Genomic DNA, 13,021 nt, shown 5'->3' with positions numbered 1-13,021 from the left:
GTCAGCACAGAGCCCCACACGGGGCTCGAACCCACGAACCGCGAGATCATGACCTAAGCGAAAGTCGGATGCTTAACCGACTAAGCCACCCAGGCGCCCCTGAGGGATTCTTGTTTCTTAAGGTATACCTATATTGCTAAGAACTTCCCTCTTAGAACTGCTTTTGTTGCATCCCATTAATTTTGGAAAGTTGCACTTCCATTTTTATTTTTTGCAAGAAATTTTTTGTTTTCTTCTCTGATTTCTTCATTGACCCATTAGTTGTTTACGAGCATGCTGTTTAGTGTCCACATGTTTGTGTTTCTCCAGTTTTCTTGTAACTGATTTCTAATCTCACATTATAATCAGAAAAAAAATGTTTGACATTATTTAAATCTTTTTGAATTTAATAAGACTTGCTTTTTAATTAATTTTTTTTAATTTTTATTTTTTAAGTAGGCTCCACACCCAGCACAAAGCCCAAGGTGGCTTGAACTCACAACCCTGAGAACAAGACCTGTGCTGAAATCAAGACTTGGATTTCTAACTGAGCCACCCAGGCACTCCTATGAGTGAGGCTTGTTTTATGACCTAACACGTGATCTATACTGGAGGATGTTCCATGTGTACTTGAGAAGAATGTGTATTCTGCTGCTTGTGAGTAGAATGTTCTGTATGTATCTATTAAGTTCATATGGTCTAATATATTGTTTTAGGTCAATGCATCCTTATTGATTTTCTGTCTGGATGATCTATCCATTGATATAAGTGGGTTTTAGAGTCCCCTACTATTAGTGTATAAATGTTTTGATTTCTCCCTTTATGTCTATTAATATCGACCTTATATATTTAAGTGCTTCTGTTGGGAGCATAACTATTTACAGATGTTATAGTCTCTTCTTGGATCGACATCCTTATTATTATTTAATGTCCTTCTTTGTCTTTTGTTACAGTCTTGGTTTTAAAATCTATTTCTTTATATGACTATTACTAGAGCTTTCTTTTCATTCCATTTGCATGGAATCTCTTTTCCTATCCCATCATCTTTAGTCTGTATGTGCCCTTAGATTTGAGGTCAGTCTCTTGTAGGCAACATATAGATGGGTCTTGTTTTTTTTGTTTTTTTTGTTTTTATCTATTCAGCCACCCCATGTCCTTTGATTGGAGCATTTAGTAATTACTTTACATTTAAGGTATTTATTGATAGATATGTATGTGTTGCCATTTTGTTAATTATTTCCTGGTTGTTTATATCATACTTTTCAGCACCTTTTGTCTTCTGTTTGTCTCTTTCCTTGTGGTTTGATGGTTTTCTTCAGTGATATGTTTGGATTCCTTTCTCTTTATTCTTTGTGTATCTATTATAGGTAGTGGGTTTGTTGCTACCATGAGATATATATATGTATGTGTGTATATATGTATGTTTGTGTGTATATAAAATCAGTTGATAGCAAATTAACTCTGAACACATTCTAAACCAATTTTGAACACTGTTAAATCATGTAATTTGACTTGACTTTTCTCTTCCCCTTGCCACAAGTTTAGTTCAGATTCTTCTAATGTCTCTGTAGTATCACTGGAGCAGTCAGACTGCTGGACTTCTTGCCTCTAATCTCTTCTTCCTCTGAATCATTTTCAAGAATGATAATTCTCAAATGTAAGCTTTATCAGGCCCTAGTCCTGCTTAAAAATCTTTACTACATCCATAATGCTATTAAAGTTAAAAGACAGTTTGGCATTCGGTGATGAGACCCTTCTTTCCCTGCCTGTTTCATCCTTACTGCTTCCTCAACTTCTCTCCCCTGTAATTAAGCTTAAGGACATTTTTTAAGTCTTGTGCTTTCTTCCAGCTCTGCACCTTTCACTGGTTGTTACTTTGCTTGAGTTGTTATCAGTTCAATACCTTTTTATCTCTTTCCTGATTTCCACAAGGATCATTTCTGATCCTTTCATACAGGAAGACTTCAGCAATCACCCCCAAAGACTTACTCACTGAGAAACTTATCATACTGCATTTTAGTTGCTTCATCATCTATCATCCCTGCTATGTAGTTATATTATGATCAGCAATGATTCATATTGATTATTGTGTCTCAAAAACCATTCAAGGTTACCAACACATAGTAGACTCTTCATTAACTTTTCTTGAATTAACAACAGGAGAAATTTAACCCACTAGCACTGACATCTTTTGACAACCTGCCTATATCACACATTTAGGACCAGATTGTTTTAGAGTAAATTAAAATATCAAATGGGCTGTGGATTACATGAGACTCCAACCTTTGAACACTTAATTGTGTGATAATGTGTTCACCAATGGGAGAACTACAAATCTACTGACTTACAGAAGACACAGCAAGAAAAGACTATGAGCCTTCTTCAAGGGAGTGAGAAGATGAGTTACTATCACATTCTTTCCCTTCTCCCCCCTCCCTTACCCACTATACAATATTTCTTCACCTTCTTTTTCCTTATTGAGGAAATCCAGTCTCATATAGTCCACTTCTTAGTTTAAAAAAGATCAGCCAGGACCCTGCTGTGTGTGGGAAGAAGGATGGGAGAAGATGTTCAATATCTAGAGGAATACACCACACAGCTGACTCAACTATCCTGATTCCCAGAATACATATTGAAATTGTCTTACCTTTCACTGGCTTTGGCTCAGCAATCTGTCCTTTCTCAGATTAACTGTATCTTTCATATTTTATGCATTAATTAATATTTTACATGCTTATTATTTCTGAAGTCTCAAAAAAAAGGTTATGGATTTTTCAGAGATTGGACAGTTTTAACATTTAAATGGTACCCCTTATATATGCCATAAAATTCCTCTCAAACTGTTCATATGCTATCAAGCAGTATTCCAAACATGGCTTTTCCTTGACTGGTACTAGTCTTGTACGAACACCTTTCATTACACACCTATCACTGTAAAACAAGACCTTCAGCTGATGCTCCTCCACTGAGGTACCTCCAGCAGGCAGATGGGCTGCTGTGTGCACAGGAAGCGGGTCCGGCACAAAGCCATCCTAACAGCCTTGATAGCACTCTCTTCTCAGAACAGCGACTCACACTGTTATGGGAGGTAGATACATATGCTGTGAACTATTTTGAGACTAAAATATAAAATATGCTTTAGTTCTCAATGGAACCATAACTTTTATAAAATTTGGATGATTAAGAATTAGTGGCCACGATTAGGTCCATGAATACAATGTGACACATCAAAATAGCAAATTGTACTTTTTGTTTATTACTCTCAGGACATATGAATGGAGATTGAAGGAGGGTGGGAAGTTCTATTACCTCTGTGCTCAACTCCACTGTACATGCTGCTGTGACATAAAAATACACCCATAGCCCACACCCAGTCCAACTTCCAGCCTCCTACCCAGCATCACCAGGGCATGTGTCAGCATCTCCTTCCTGGTTGCCAGGGCAATGTAGGTGATGCCTGCCGTATCTGAGTTAAGTGGGAGGAAACACAGGCAAAGCTCCTTTCTCTAAGTGATGTTCAGGATTCATCAAGTTGCCAGTTTTGATGTTAATCCGGATAATTGTCCCAGTAGTTTCTGCCAGGCCCCCTTCACCTCCTTATTTCTTACACTGTAAATCGTGGGGTTCAGCACAGGCATCAGAATGGCATAGAAGACAGAAATCAGCTTCTCCTGAAGGACAGAGGGGTTGGAGCGGGGCTGGATGTAAGTGAAAATGGTCATGCCATAGCACAGGACAACCACTGTGAGGTGAGACGCACAGGTGTGGAAGGCTTTCTTTCTGCCCTCTGTGGACTGGATCTTCAAGATGGTGGAGATGATCCGGATGTAGGACAGGAGAACCAGGAAGAAGGGTGTCATCAGCAAGACGATGCTAGAAACCATGATCGCGATCTCATTGGAGGAGACGTCTACACAGGCCAACCTGATCACAGCTAGGATTTCACAAGATATGTGATCAATATACTTGTTTGTGCACATGGGCAGCTGAAAGGTGATGATGGTCTGCATGAGAGAGTTGATTGAACCACTGGCCCAGGATGTGATGGCCAACCTCGTACAGAGCCCTCCATGCATGATGACCGAGTATCGCAGGGGGTCACACACAGCCACATAGCGGTCATAGGCCATCACTGCCAGTAGAGCAAACTCTATCCCACCCAAGCCCAGGGAGAAAAATAACTGGGCTGCACAGCTCACAAATGGGATTGCTTTATGTTCTGTAAGAAAATTCACCAGCATCTGAGGAACAATGCTTGTGGCATAAGAGACGTCAACAAGGGAGAGGTTGGTGAGAAAGAAGTACATGGGGGTGTGGAGTCGGCTGTCCAGTCTGATCAGAAGAACAATGAGGAAGTTCCCCAGCACTGTCACCAAGTACATGATCAAGAAGAGGACAAAGAGGGAGACCCGTGTGTCCCAGTCACTGGACAGGCCGAGGAGAATAAACTCTCTTACCCACGTCTGGTTATCTGTGTCCATTAAAAAATGTAGGATTATTAACCTGCAGAAGGAGAGAGAAATAGCAGAAAATATTGAATTAAAGAACCATAAAAATAAATTCTTCAAAGATTGTTGTACACAAATATTGTATACAACCTGTCAGCCTTAGCCAGATGTTTCTGATCATGTGTGCACCACAATGACAAGTTTGATCCTAATATGCATTATATCTATTCTCCATAAGAGAGACAAGCCACTCCTTCAAAATGACAAGATAGCCTTAGTGATTTCATGGAGCCTAGAGATAATGCAGTGCAATTTTAGGAGCTCTGTGTCTTTTCAACTTGCCATAGTTTCCAAGGCAAGAGAGGATTAGAGTTTACAATGGGGGATGAAGTGATAGACAACAAAGACAAACGTGATTCAACCTTACATTATCTACTACGCCAAACATAATAAAAGGAATAAACAACAAAAAGAGAGAAAGACTCAGATGTGGCAGATGTATAGTACAAAACTGGCTACTGTCCCATGCACAGATCTGGAATTTGAGAAGCTGGAAATGAATCTTATGATATACCAGATATGTGATTTGGGTTAGAGACTTAAACTTTTACATACAAAATGTGATTACACTGCATAACCCACAGGTAGATTTAAGGTAATATAGATAACTTATAAGGAATTTCTACACTGTTACCAGTAGTTGGACTTCAGCAGGATTCAGCAGTAGGTATCACAACATGAACTCCTCCCCAGAAGAGACAGAGAAACAAATGTACTTTCCTTCACACCCCCTCCACCCTATACTCAGTGCGAGAGTAATCCTCCTAAAACACAAATTGAATCATACCACTTCCATGCACATACAGATTTGGGATATCTAACTGCCTACAGAATTAAGAACATCATGGATGGGGGAGTGTCCAAATACTCATTAAGGCGACGTGCTCTATCTTTTATTTTATTAATTTTAGCATTTCTTATTATCCGGGTGCTTTAGAGCAAAGTGTATTACTAAAGTATCTTGTTAATATTTAAACACCTTGCATGGCTATCTTAGCTAACTATTTTTAATCCATCAAAAGTATATTTATTTCTAAAGTCAATCGCCTTGATTTTTAAAATAATTTAAATTCAAAATAATTGATGTCCCAATATGACTGTTTTCTACAGGCAGAGTCTCCTTTTAGACCCCTGGTCAATTAAGAAAATAGAAATAGCATCTATGCTTATTTTTGTTTGTTTGTTTTGAGAGAGAGAGAGAGAGTTTGTGTGCACATGCATATGCATGCGGATGGGGGCAAAGAGAGAGAGAGAATGTCAAGCAGGTTCCACATCCAACGTGGAGCTCAATCTCATGACCCTGAGAATCACAACCTGAGCTGAAATCAAGAGTTGGATGCTCAACTGATGGAGCCTCCCATGCACCCCAAAAAAGCATCTATATTTTAAAAGCCCAATGAAGGAGGAGATATGGGTTGATCAGGTGATTTTACCACCTGCAGTGAAACCATTTCTATATTATTTTGGAACAGCTTTCAGCTAACTAGAGCTGAATTCCTAGTCTGTCCTCAGACACACAATGAAATAACGAATAGACAGTGCACTGCACATCTAAACATTCTGTGTTAGAAAAACATAGTTTAGTCTTCTCACCTCTAATGGATTTGGGGAATTTCATGCTATCCCCAAACTGTGCTAATTCATTGGTGTCCATAAGTAAGACAGACTTTTGAGATTATTTGTTCCATTTTTCTCAGTAAAAATGAGATGTCCAAATCCTTCTCATGTAGGACTAGGGACACAGCTCTTGTTTAAAGCCAGGTGTGAACAATTAACACAGGAACCATTCTGGTTAACTCCTCCTCCTGTACAAGACCATTTTGCGTTTTCTTCTCATTATGCACCTCATCTCTGGCTGCTCTTTGTGTACATATTTACTGTTCCTTTAATAAATGACAATAAATCAATAATAGCAAAATCCTGTTTTACCTCTTTTGGGTCATATCTTTCTCATACTCAGCAATCCTCCAACCACACCTATGTATGTCTGGAGATTTGTTTACCCAAAACTGAACAACGTATGCTGCCTGCTCAGAACATGGCATTAAAAAATGATATATTAGTGTAGTTCATCCCTTCGACATGAGCACTATGCAGGAAAAACTTTCAGATTCTTTTGCTCTATGAATTGTGCAGGGTAGGACAATTATTGAGACTATAACAAATAGAACACAAAACAATATGATATGAAGATGCCATTGAAATACTCTTTTACAAGTTTTCTCCTTCTTGACGCATCACGAAACTTTGAAACTCAAAAATAGCTATTTATCTCTTTTACAATGAAATTGNGATATATTAGTGTAGTTCATCCCTTCGACATGAGCACTATGCAGGAAAAACTTTCAGATTCTTTTGCTCTATGAATTGTGCAGGGTAGGACAATTATTGAGACTATAACAAATAGAACACAAAACAATATGATATGAAGATGCCATTGAAATACTCTTTTACAAGTTTTCTCCTTCTTGACGCATCACGAAACTTTGAAACTCCAATAATAGCTATTTATCTCTTTTACAATGAAATTGCTCTCTTTGTCGATTTTATACATGTAATTATTCTAAATGGGATTTTTAAAGCATGAATCACCTAACCTTATTGTGACCTTTAAAACAGGTCATATAGAACACAGCCTTACAGATGATCAGGAATGACACTGAAAATACACAAAAAATCAGGTCTGAGGCATGGATACAGACATCAACTCTTCATTATTAAAATAGAACTTTGACCCCAGTTAAGGTATCTTGATGTACCTTCTCCCATAATTCAATTATTAATATAAACAGCTAATAGAAGCAAATGTTCTCTCTATAGGACAGAGATATGCAAAAAAAAAAATTCTGAGACTCCTCACACATTTGATCTATCTTTTAAAATAAATTTTTAATGTTTATTNTCTTGATGTACCTTCTCCCATAATTCAATTATTAATATAAACAGCTAATAGAAGCAAATGTTCTCTCTATAGGACAGAGATATGCAAAAAAAAAAAAAAATTCTGAGACTCCTAACACATTTGATCTATCTTTTAAAATAAATTTTTAATGTTTATTTATTTATTTTGAGAGGGAGAGTGAGAGAGATAGAGCATGAGCAGGTGAAGGGCAGAGAAAGAGGGAGACATGGGATCTCAAGCAGTCTCCGCACTGACAGCGGAGAGTCCAAGGTGGGGCTTGAACTCACAAACTGTGAGATCATGACCTGAGCCAAAGTCGGACACTTAACCAACTGAGCCACCCAGGTGCCCCAATTTTATCTTAAAATAAGTGTTTAGAAAGCTCAACTTTAGCCAGTCATGTATTTTTTTTTTAATTTAAATAAAGAAAACTGTCCATTTCTTTGAAACCTATGTGGCATTATGCTTTGGGGAGCTAGCCAATCTTGGCTGGGACAACGGAAGTCCGGAACACAGAAGGAGAACACAGNATTTTTAATGTTTATTTATTTATTTTGAGAGGGAGAGTGAGAGAGATAGAGCATGAGCAGGTGAAGGGCAGAGAAAGAGGGAGACATGGGATCTCAAGCAGTCTCCGCACTGACAGCGGAGAGTNGTAAGTCTGGTGGACGCACCAATTCTGCCCTTTTGACTCCAGATGCCCCCACTTCTCCTTCTGGAGACAGAGGAGATGTGTTTCACTCCCCGGATGTACGTGCAGAGCCCACTGGGCTTCTGTGAGCACTGCCAGTAGGATGGACGTCCTAGTACATCCTCGTGGTGCTATTTAAGCTCCGAAATTAACAGCATCACATAAACAGACTTAAAATCTACATGTACAAAAAGCTGATGAAGGAAGTATTAGCAATTACTGAAAAAAAATAATTAAGATCATCCAGGATCTTGAACACAGAAGGGTGAACCTTCTACCCCTCTTCAAACTTTTTTTAAGTTTAATTTTGTGCTTTTAGAGATTGTAGACTTATATCTTGTTGAATGAAAGGGTACAGAAGTGACTTTTGTGCCCTTTGCCCAGTTTCCCCCAATGTTAACAACTTACAAAGCTATAGTGCAATATCATAAGATAACATGATTTTTAATAGGCTATAATTACATAAATTATTATGCGATTTAATGCGATACTGTGATATTACAGGATCACAAGATACTGGCATTGATATGGTCAAGGTACCTAATGTCCCATCACCACGAGAATCCATCATGTGGTCCTTTCACAGTCATGCCCACTGGTGTGCGACCCCTGCCCTCTCCTGGACTTCTGATCATCCCTACCTGTTCTCCATAATTTTGGCAATTGAAGAGTTAAATGTTAATAGAATCAAACAGAATATTGTTTCTGGGACTGGCTTTTTCACTCAGTGTAATCCTCTAGAGAGTCGTGCAGGGTGTTGGGTATATCAACAGTTCAATCCCTTTTACTGGGGATGAGTATTCTATGGTGTGTACATACCCTTTTTGCTTAATGATTCCCAGGTTGAAAGACATCCAGAACGTTTCTGTTCTGGAACTATTATCAACAAAGCTGTTATAAACACTCATATTTAGATTTTTGGATGAGTGTAGTGTTCATGTGAATAGGAAAAATGCCCAGGAGTACAATGGCAGCATTGCATGGTAGTTGTATAGTTAGGCGTGTTATTTTGTGGGGTGTTTTTTTTTTGTTTGTTTTCTGTTTTTATGAAACTACCAATCCGTTTTCCAAAATGTCTGCATCACTTTACATTCCTATCATCAATGTAAGGGTGTCCAGTTTGTCTTCCTCCTCGTCAACATTTGGTATTGTTGCTACTTTTATCTAATTTGCATTCTCCTAATGTTTATAAATGTTGAAAGTTTTTCTACGTGCTTATTTACCATCTGTCCATCTGCTTCAGTAAAATGGATCTTTATGTCCCTGGATTGTTTGTTTTTCTACTGTTGAACTTTGAGAATTCCTTGTGTACTCTAGAGACTAGTCCACAGTTGAATATGTGCTTTGCAAATATGTTCTTCAGCCTGTACCTTAACCTTTTATCTTCTTAACACAGTCTTTCTCAAGATAGAGTTTTATAAGCTTGGTGAAATTCAATTAATCATTTTTCATCTTATAACACATACTTGTGTCACATCTAAGAGAACTTTGCCAATCCCTAGATCACAACCTTATTCTCCTATGTTTTTTCTAAAAATATATAGACTTATATTTTATAAGCCTATAATTCTTTGGGGGGGGGTAGCTTTCATAAGGTGTGAGATGAAGCTATTCCCGGCATACAAATTATATACATGTTTTGTTAGGTGTTGCACAAAGTTATTTTGAGTTCTTGCATAAGTGTGTTTGTGGAGACACTGACCCAGGATGTGATGGCCAGCCTAGTACAGAGCCCTCCATGCATGATGACTGAGTATGGCAGAGGGTCACACACAGCCACATAGCAGTCATAGGCCTTCACTGCCTGTAGAACAGACTCAATCCCACCCAAGCCCAGGGAGAAAAATAATTGGGCTGCACAGCTCACAAACGGGATTGCTTTATGTTCTGCAAGAAAATGCGCCAGCATCTGAGGAACAATGCTTGTGGCATAAGAGACGTCAACAAGGGAGAGGTTGGTGAGAAAGAAGTACATGGGGGTGTGGAGTCGGCTGTCCAGTCTGATCAGAAGAACAATGAGGAAGGTCCCCCCCGCCCAGCACCATCACCAAGCACGTGATCAAGAAGAGGACAAAGAGGGAGACCTGTGTGGCCCAAACACTGGACAGGCCGAGGAGAATAAACCCTATGACATATGTCTGGTTTTCCATCCCATTAAACATTGTGATAATTATTAATCTGTAGAGAGAGTCAGATATAACAGAAGCTGCTGAATGAAAGAACCATAAAAGCAACTTCTTGTGAATACATATTGTACACCTCTGGCTAGGCTTAGTCTGAGGTTTCATATAATGCATGATCCCAAATGGCAGGTGTAATCCCAACAGGCGCTACATTCACTCTGCATCGGAGTCAGGCTGACACCTTCATTAAGGACATAAGGTGGTCTCAGGGAGACCCTGTGAAAGTCTGAAGATAATACCTTACAATTCCAGGAGCTCACATCTTACAAACTTAACCTCAGATTCCAGGGCCAGGAGAGGATGGTAGGTGATAATCACAGGTACAGTGATAAACGATGAAGAAAACTGGTTGGAGAGTTTTCATAAACTACCTGATTATATCAACTAGGACCATCATGATAACATGGGTGAACTTATTACAAAAGGAAATATTGGGAAAAGTCAGGTTCTTGTAGAAAGATCTCGAATCAGAGAACCTAGATTTAAAATCTGATTTTATTAAGCAACTCTGTTGTTTGGTTCAGTGACAAATTTTATGTATGAAGCAGATAATATTACATGACTCACAAGTACATTTAAGCGAAATGTAGGAAATGTATGGGGAATGCCCTTGTGAAATAGTAGTGACAGTATGCTGTAATAGTATGGGTATGAGCATTAACATGACCTAATTTAAAGTTAAATATTGGTCGACCTTTATGAACTACTTTTTAGAAAAAGAAATGTGGGATTCTTGCATGGTTCAGTTGACTAAGCCTCTGACTCTCGGTTTTGGCTCAGGTCATGATCTCACAGTTTGTGAGTTCAAGCCCAGCATAGGACTCTGTGCAGACAGCACAGACCCTGCTCGGGATTCTCTGTCTCCTTCACTCTCTGCTCCTTCCTCAGTCACACGAACTCTCTCTCTCAAAAATAAATAAATAAACATTAAAAAAAATTTTTTTAAAGGAAATGTAGGGGCACCTGGGTGGCTCAGTTGGTTAAGTGTCTGACTTCAGCTCAGGTCATGATCTCACGGTTTGTGAGTTCAAGCCCTGCATCAGGTTCTGTGCTGACAACTAAGAGCCTGCTTCAGATTCTGTGTCTCCTTCTTTCTCTGCTCCTCCTCAGCTCACAATAAGTCTCTGTCTCTCTCTGTCTCTCTCTCAAATATAAATAAACATTAAAAATTTTTTAAAAAGGAAATGTATTCACTGATTCCATGGATATATTTTCTGGATTATAAACTGATGTAAACTATAACAAGTGAAACATCAGTTTTCAAAATACTCTACTTCTATAAATTCAACCATAATAATTTTTCCTATGGTTTCCATCTCCTACCACCTAACAACATTTTCAGGTGAAAGTATATGTCGCCTGAACAAGAAGATGAACAGTGAAAAATTCAGACAGTGCTGCCTGCTGATTTTAAAACCAGGACTGGCTTTTATATCTATGGCGTAGATAGAATTTAGCCTTAGCTTGTTCCTGCCTCCCTTCATCTATGGCTGTCTTCAACACCTCATCTCTGAACAAATACCTTCACACCATCTCTGTAACTCCCTACCCCAAGGTCTGCCTTCCAGTAAAATGGCCCATGCTCTAAAACTGCCCTTTCCTCTGCCCATCTTAAAAAGAATGTCAGCAAAGTCAAGACCTTAAGTCAAATTGAATAGATTTCTATTGATAAATTCTGAGGCAGTAATTTTTGGTAAAATTTGTGAACACATGGTAGTTGGGAGTCATGGAAATGAGGCATCTCCAACTCATCTGTCAAAATTTACTTAAACTCTGACCAGAAGACCTCCCAGACGGGAGCTCCTTCCAAGAGTTTCCTACAACCCTGCAGGAGGCCTGAGAGGAAGGGTACCACCCCCAAGTAACAACATGGCCTTTCAAGGTAGTAAAGTATTGGCCTTCTACCACATCCTCCCCATATTCCTGCTCTAATAGAACTGAGAAGGTGTTGAACAACTACGAGCAACTACTCATCAAGTAAGACGAGAAACCCAACCCACAGAAAATCAAACAAGCAATTTTCACATAGTGACAGAATTTTCACTATGTTGGTTCTACATAGATGAGATTATTGCTGAACAGTTCCCCGGAAATGTCTTCAGTTTCTGTTGTTCCCATTTTAAAATCATTTTTAAAAATCTCTTTCAGAGGGTGGGGGGTTGGGTTAAATAGGTGATGGGGATTTAGGAGGGCACTTGTGATGAGCACTGACTGACCTGTGGAATCACTATATTGTACACCTGAAACTAGTATTACACTGTATGCAGACTACTGGAATTTAAAATTAAATTTAAATTTTTAAAAATCTCTTTTAATTTTTATTTATATTTGAGGGAGAGAGAGAGAGAGAGAGAGACAGTGCCTGAATGGGGGAGGGACACAGAGAGATGGAAACAAAATCCAAAGCAGGTTCAGGCTCTAAGCTGTCAGCACAGAGCCCGAGGCGGGGCTCAAACTTGTGATCCTCAAGATCATGACCTGATCTGAAGCCAGATGCTTAACCAACTGAGCCACCCTGGCTCCCCTAAAATCTTTTTAACAATGTTTTTATTGTTTGTTTATTTTTGACAGAGAGACAGAGCATGAGTGGGGGAGGAGCAGAGAGAGAGGGAGACAAAGAATTCAAAGCAGGCTCCAGGCTTTGAGCTGTCAGCACAGAGCCCAACGGGGGGCTGGAACTCACAAACCACAAGATCATGACCTGAGCTGAAATCGGATGCTTAACGACTGAGCCACCCAGGTGCCCCTAAATTCATTC

At 39.1% G+C, this 13,021-nt stretch overlaps 1 protein-coding gene and 1 pseudogene across 1 annotated transcript in view; both read right to left on the bottom strand.

The window, feature by feature from the left end:
* Positions 1-3,246: 3,246 nt before the first annotated feature.
* The window catches only part of LOC144242955 (olfactory receptor-like protein OLF3), a 42,970-nt gene continuing 33,195 nt past the window's right edge, over positions 3,247-13,021 (bottom strand). Inside the window, exon 3 of the mRNA XM_077777989.1 lies at positions 3,247-4,482. Within this exon, the coding sequence (XP_077634115.1) occupies positions 3,507-4,460 (954 nt within the window). The 5' untranslated portion in view covers positions 4,461-4,482 and the 3' untranslated portion in view covers positions 3,247-3,506. The remainder of the gene's footprint in view (positions 4,483-13,021) is intronic.
* Positions 9,723-10,242, bottom strand: LOC144242997 (olfactory receptor-like protein OLF3; annotated as a pseudogene).

Source organism: Crocuta crocuta, unplaced genomic scaffold (assembly GCF_008692635.1).
Source record: "Crocuta crocuta isolate KB4526 unplaced genomic scaffold, BGI_CrCroc_1.0 scaffold128, whole genome shotgun sequence".
In the NCBI taxonomy this organism is placed as follows: Eukaryota; Metazoa; Chordata; class Mammalia; order Carnivora; family Hyaenidae; genus Crocuta; species Crocuta crocuta.
The sequence above is the reverse complement of the archived record's forward strand: the minus strand, read 5'-3'. Positions and strand labels throughout refer to the sequence as shown.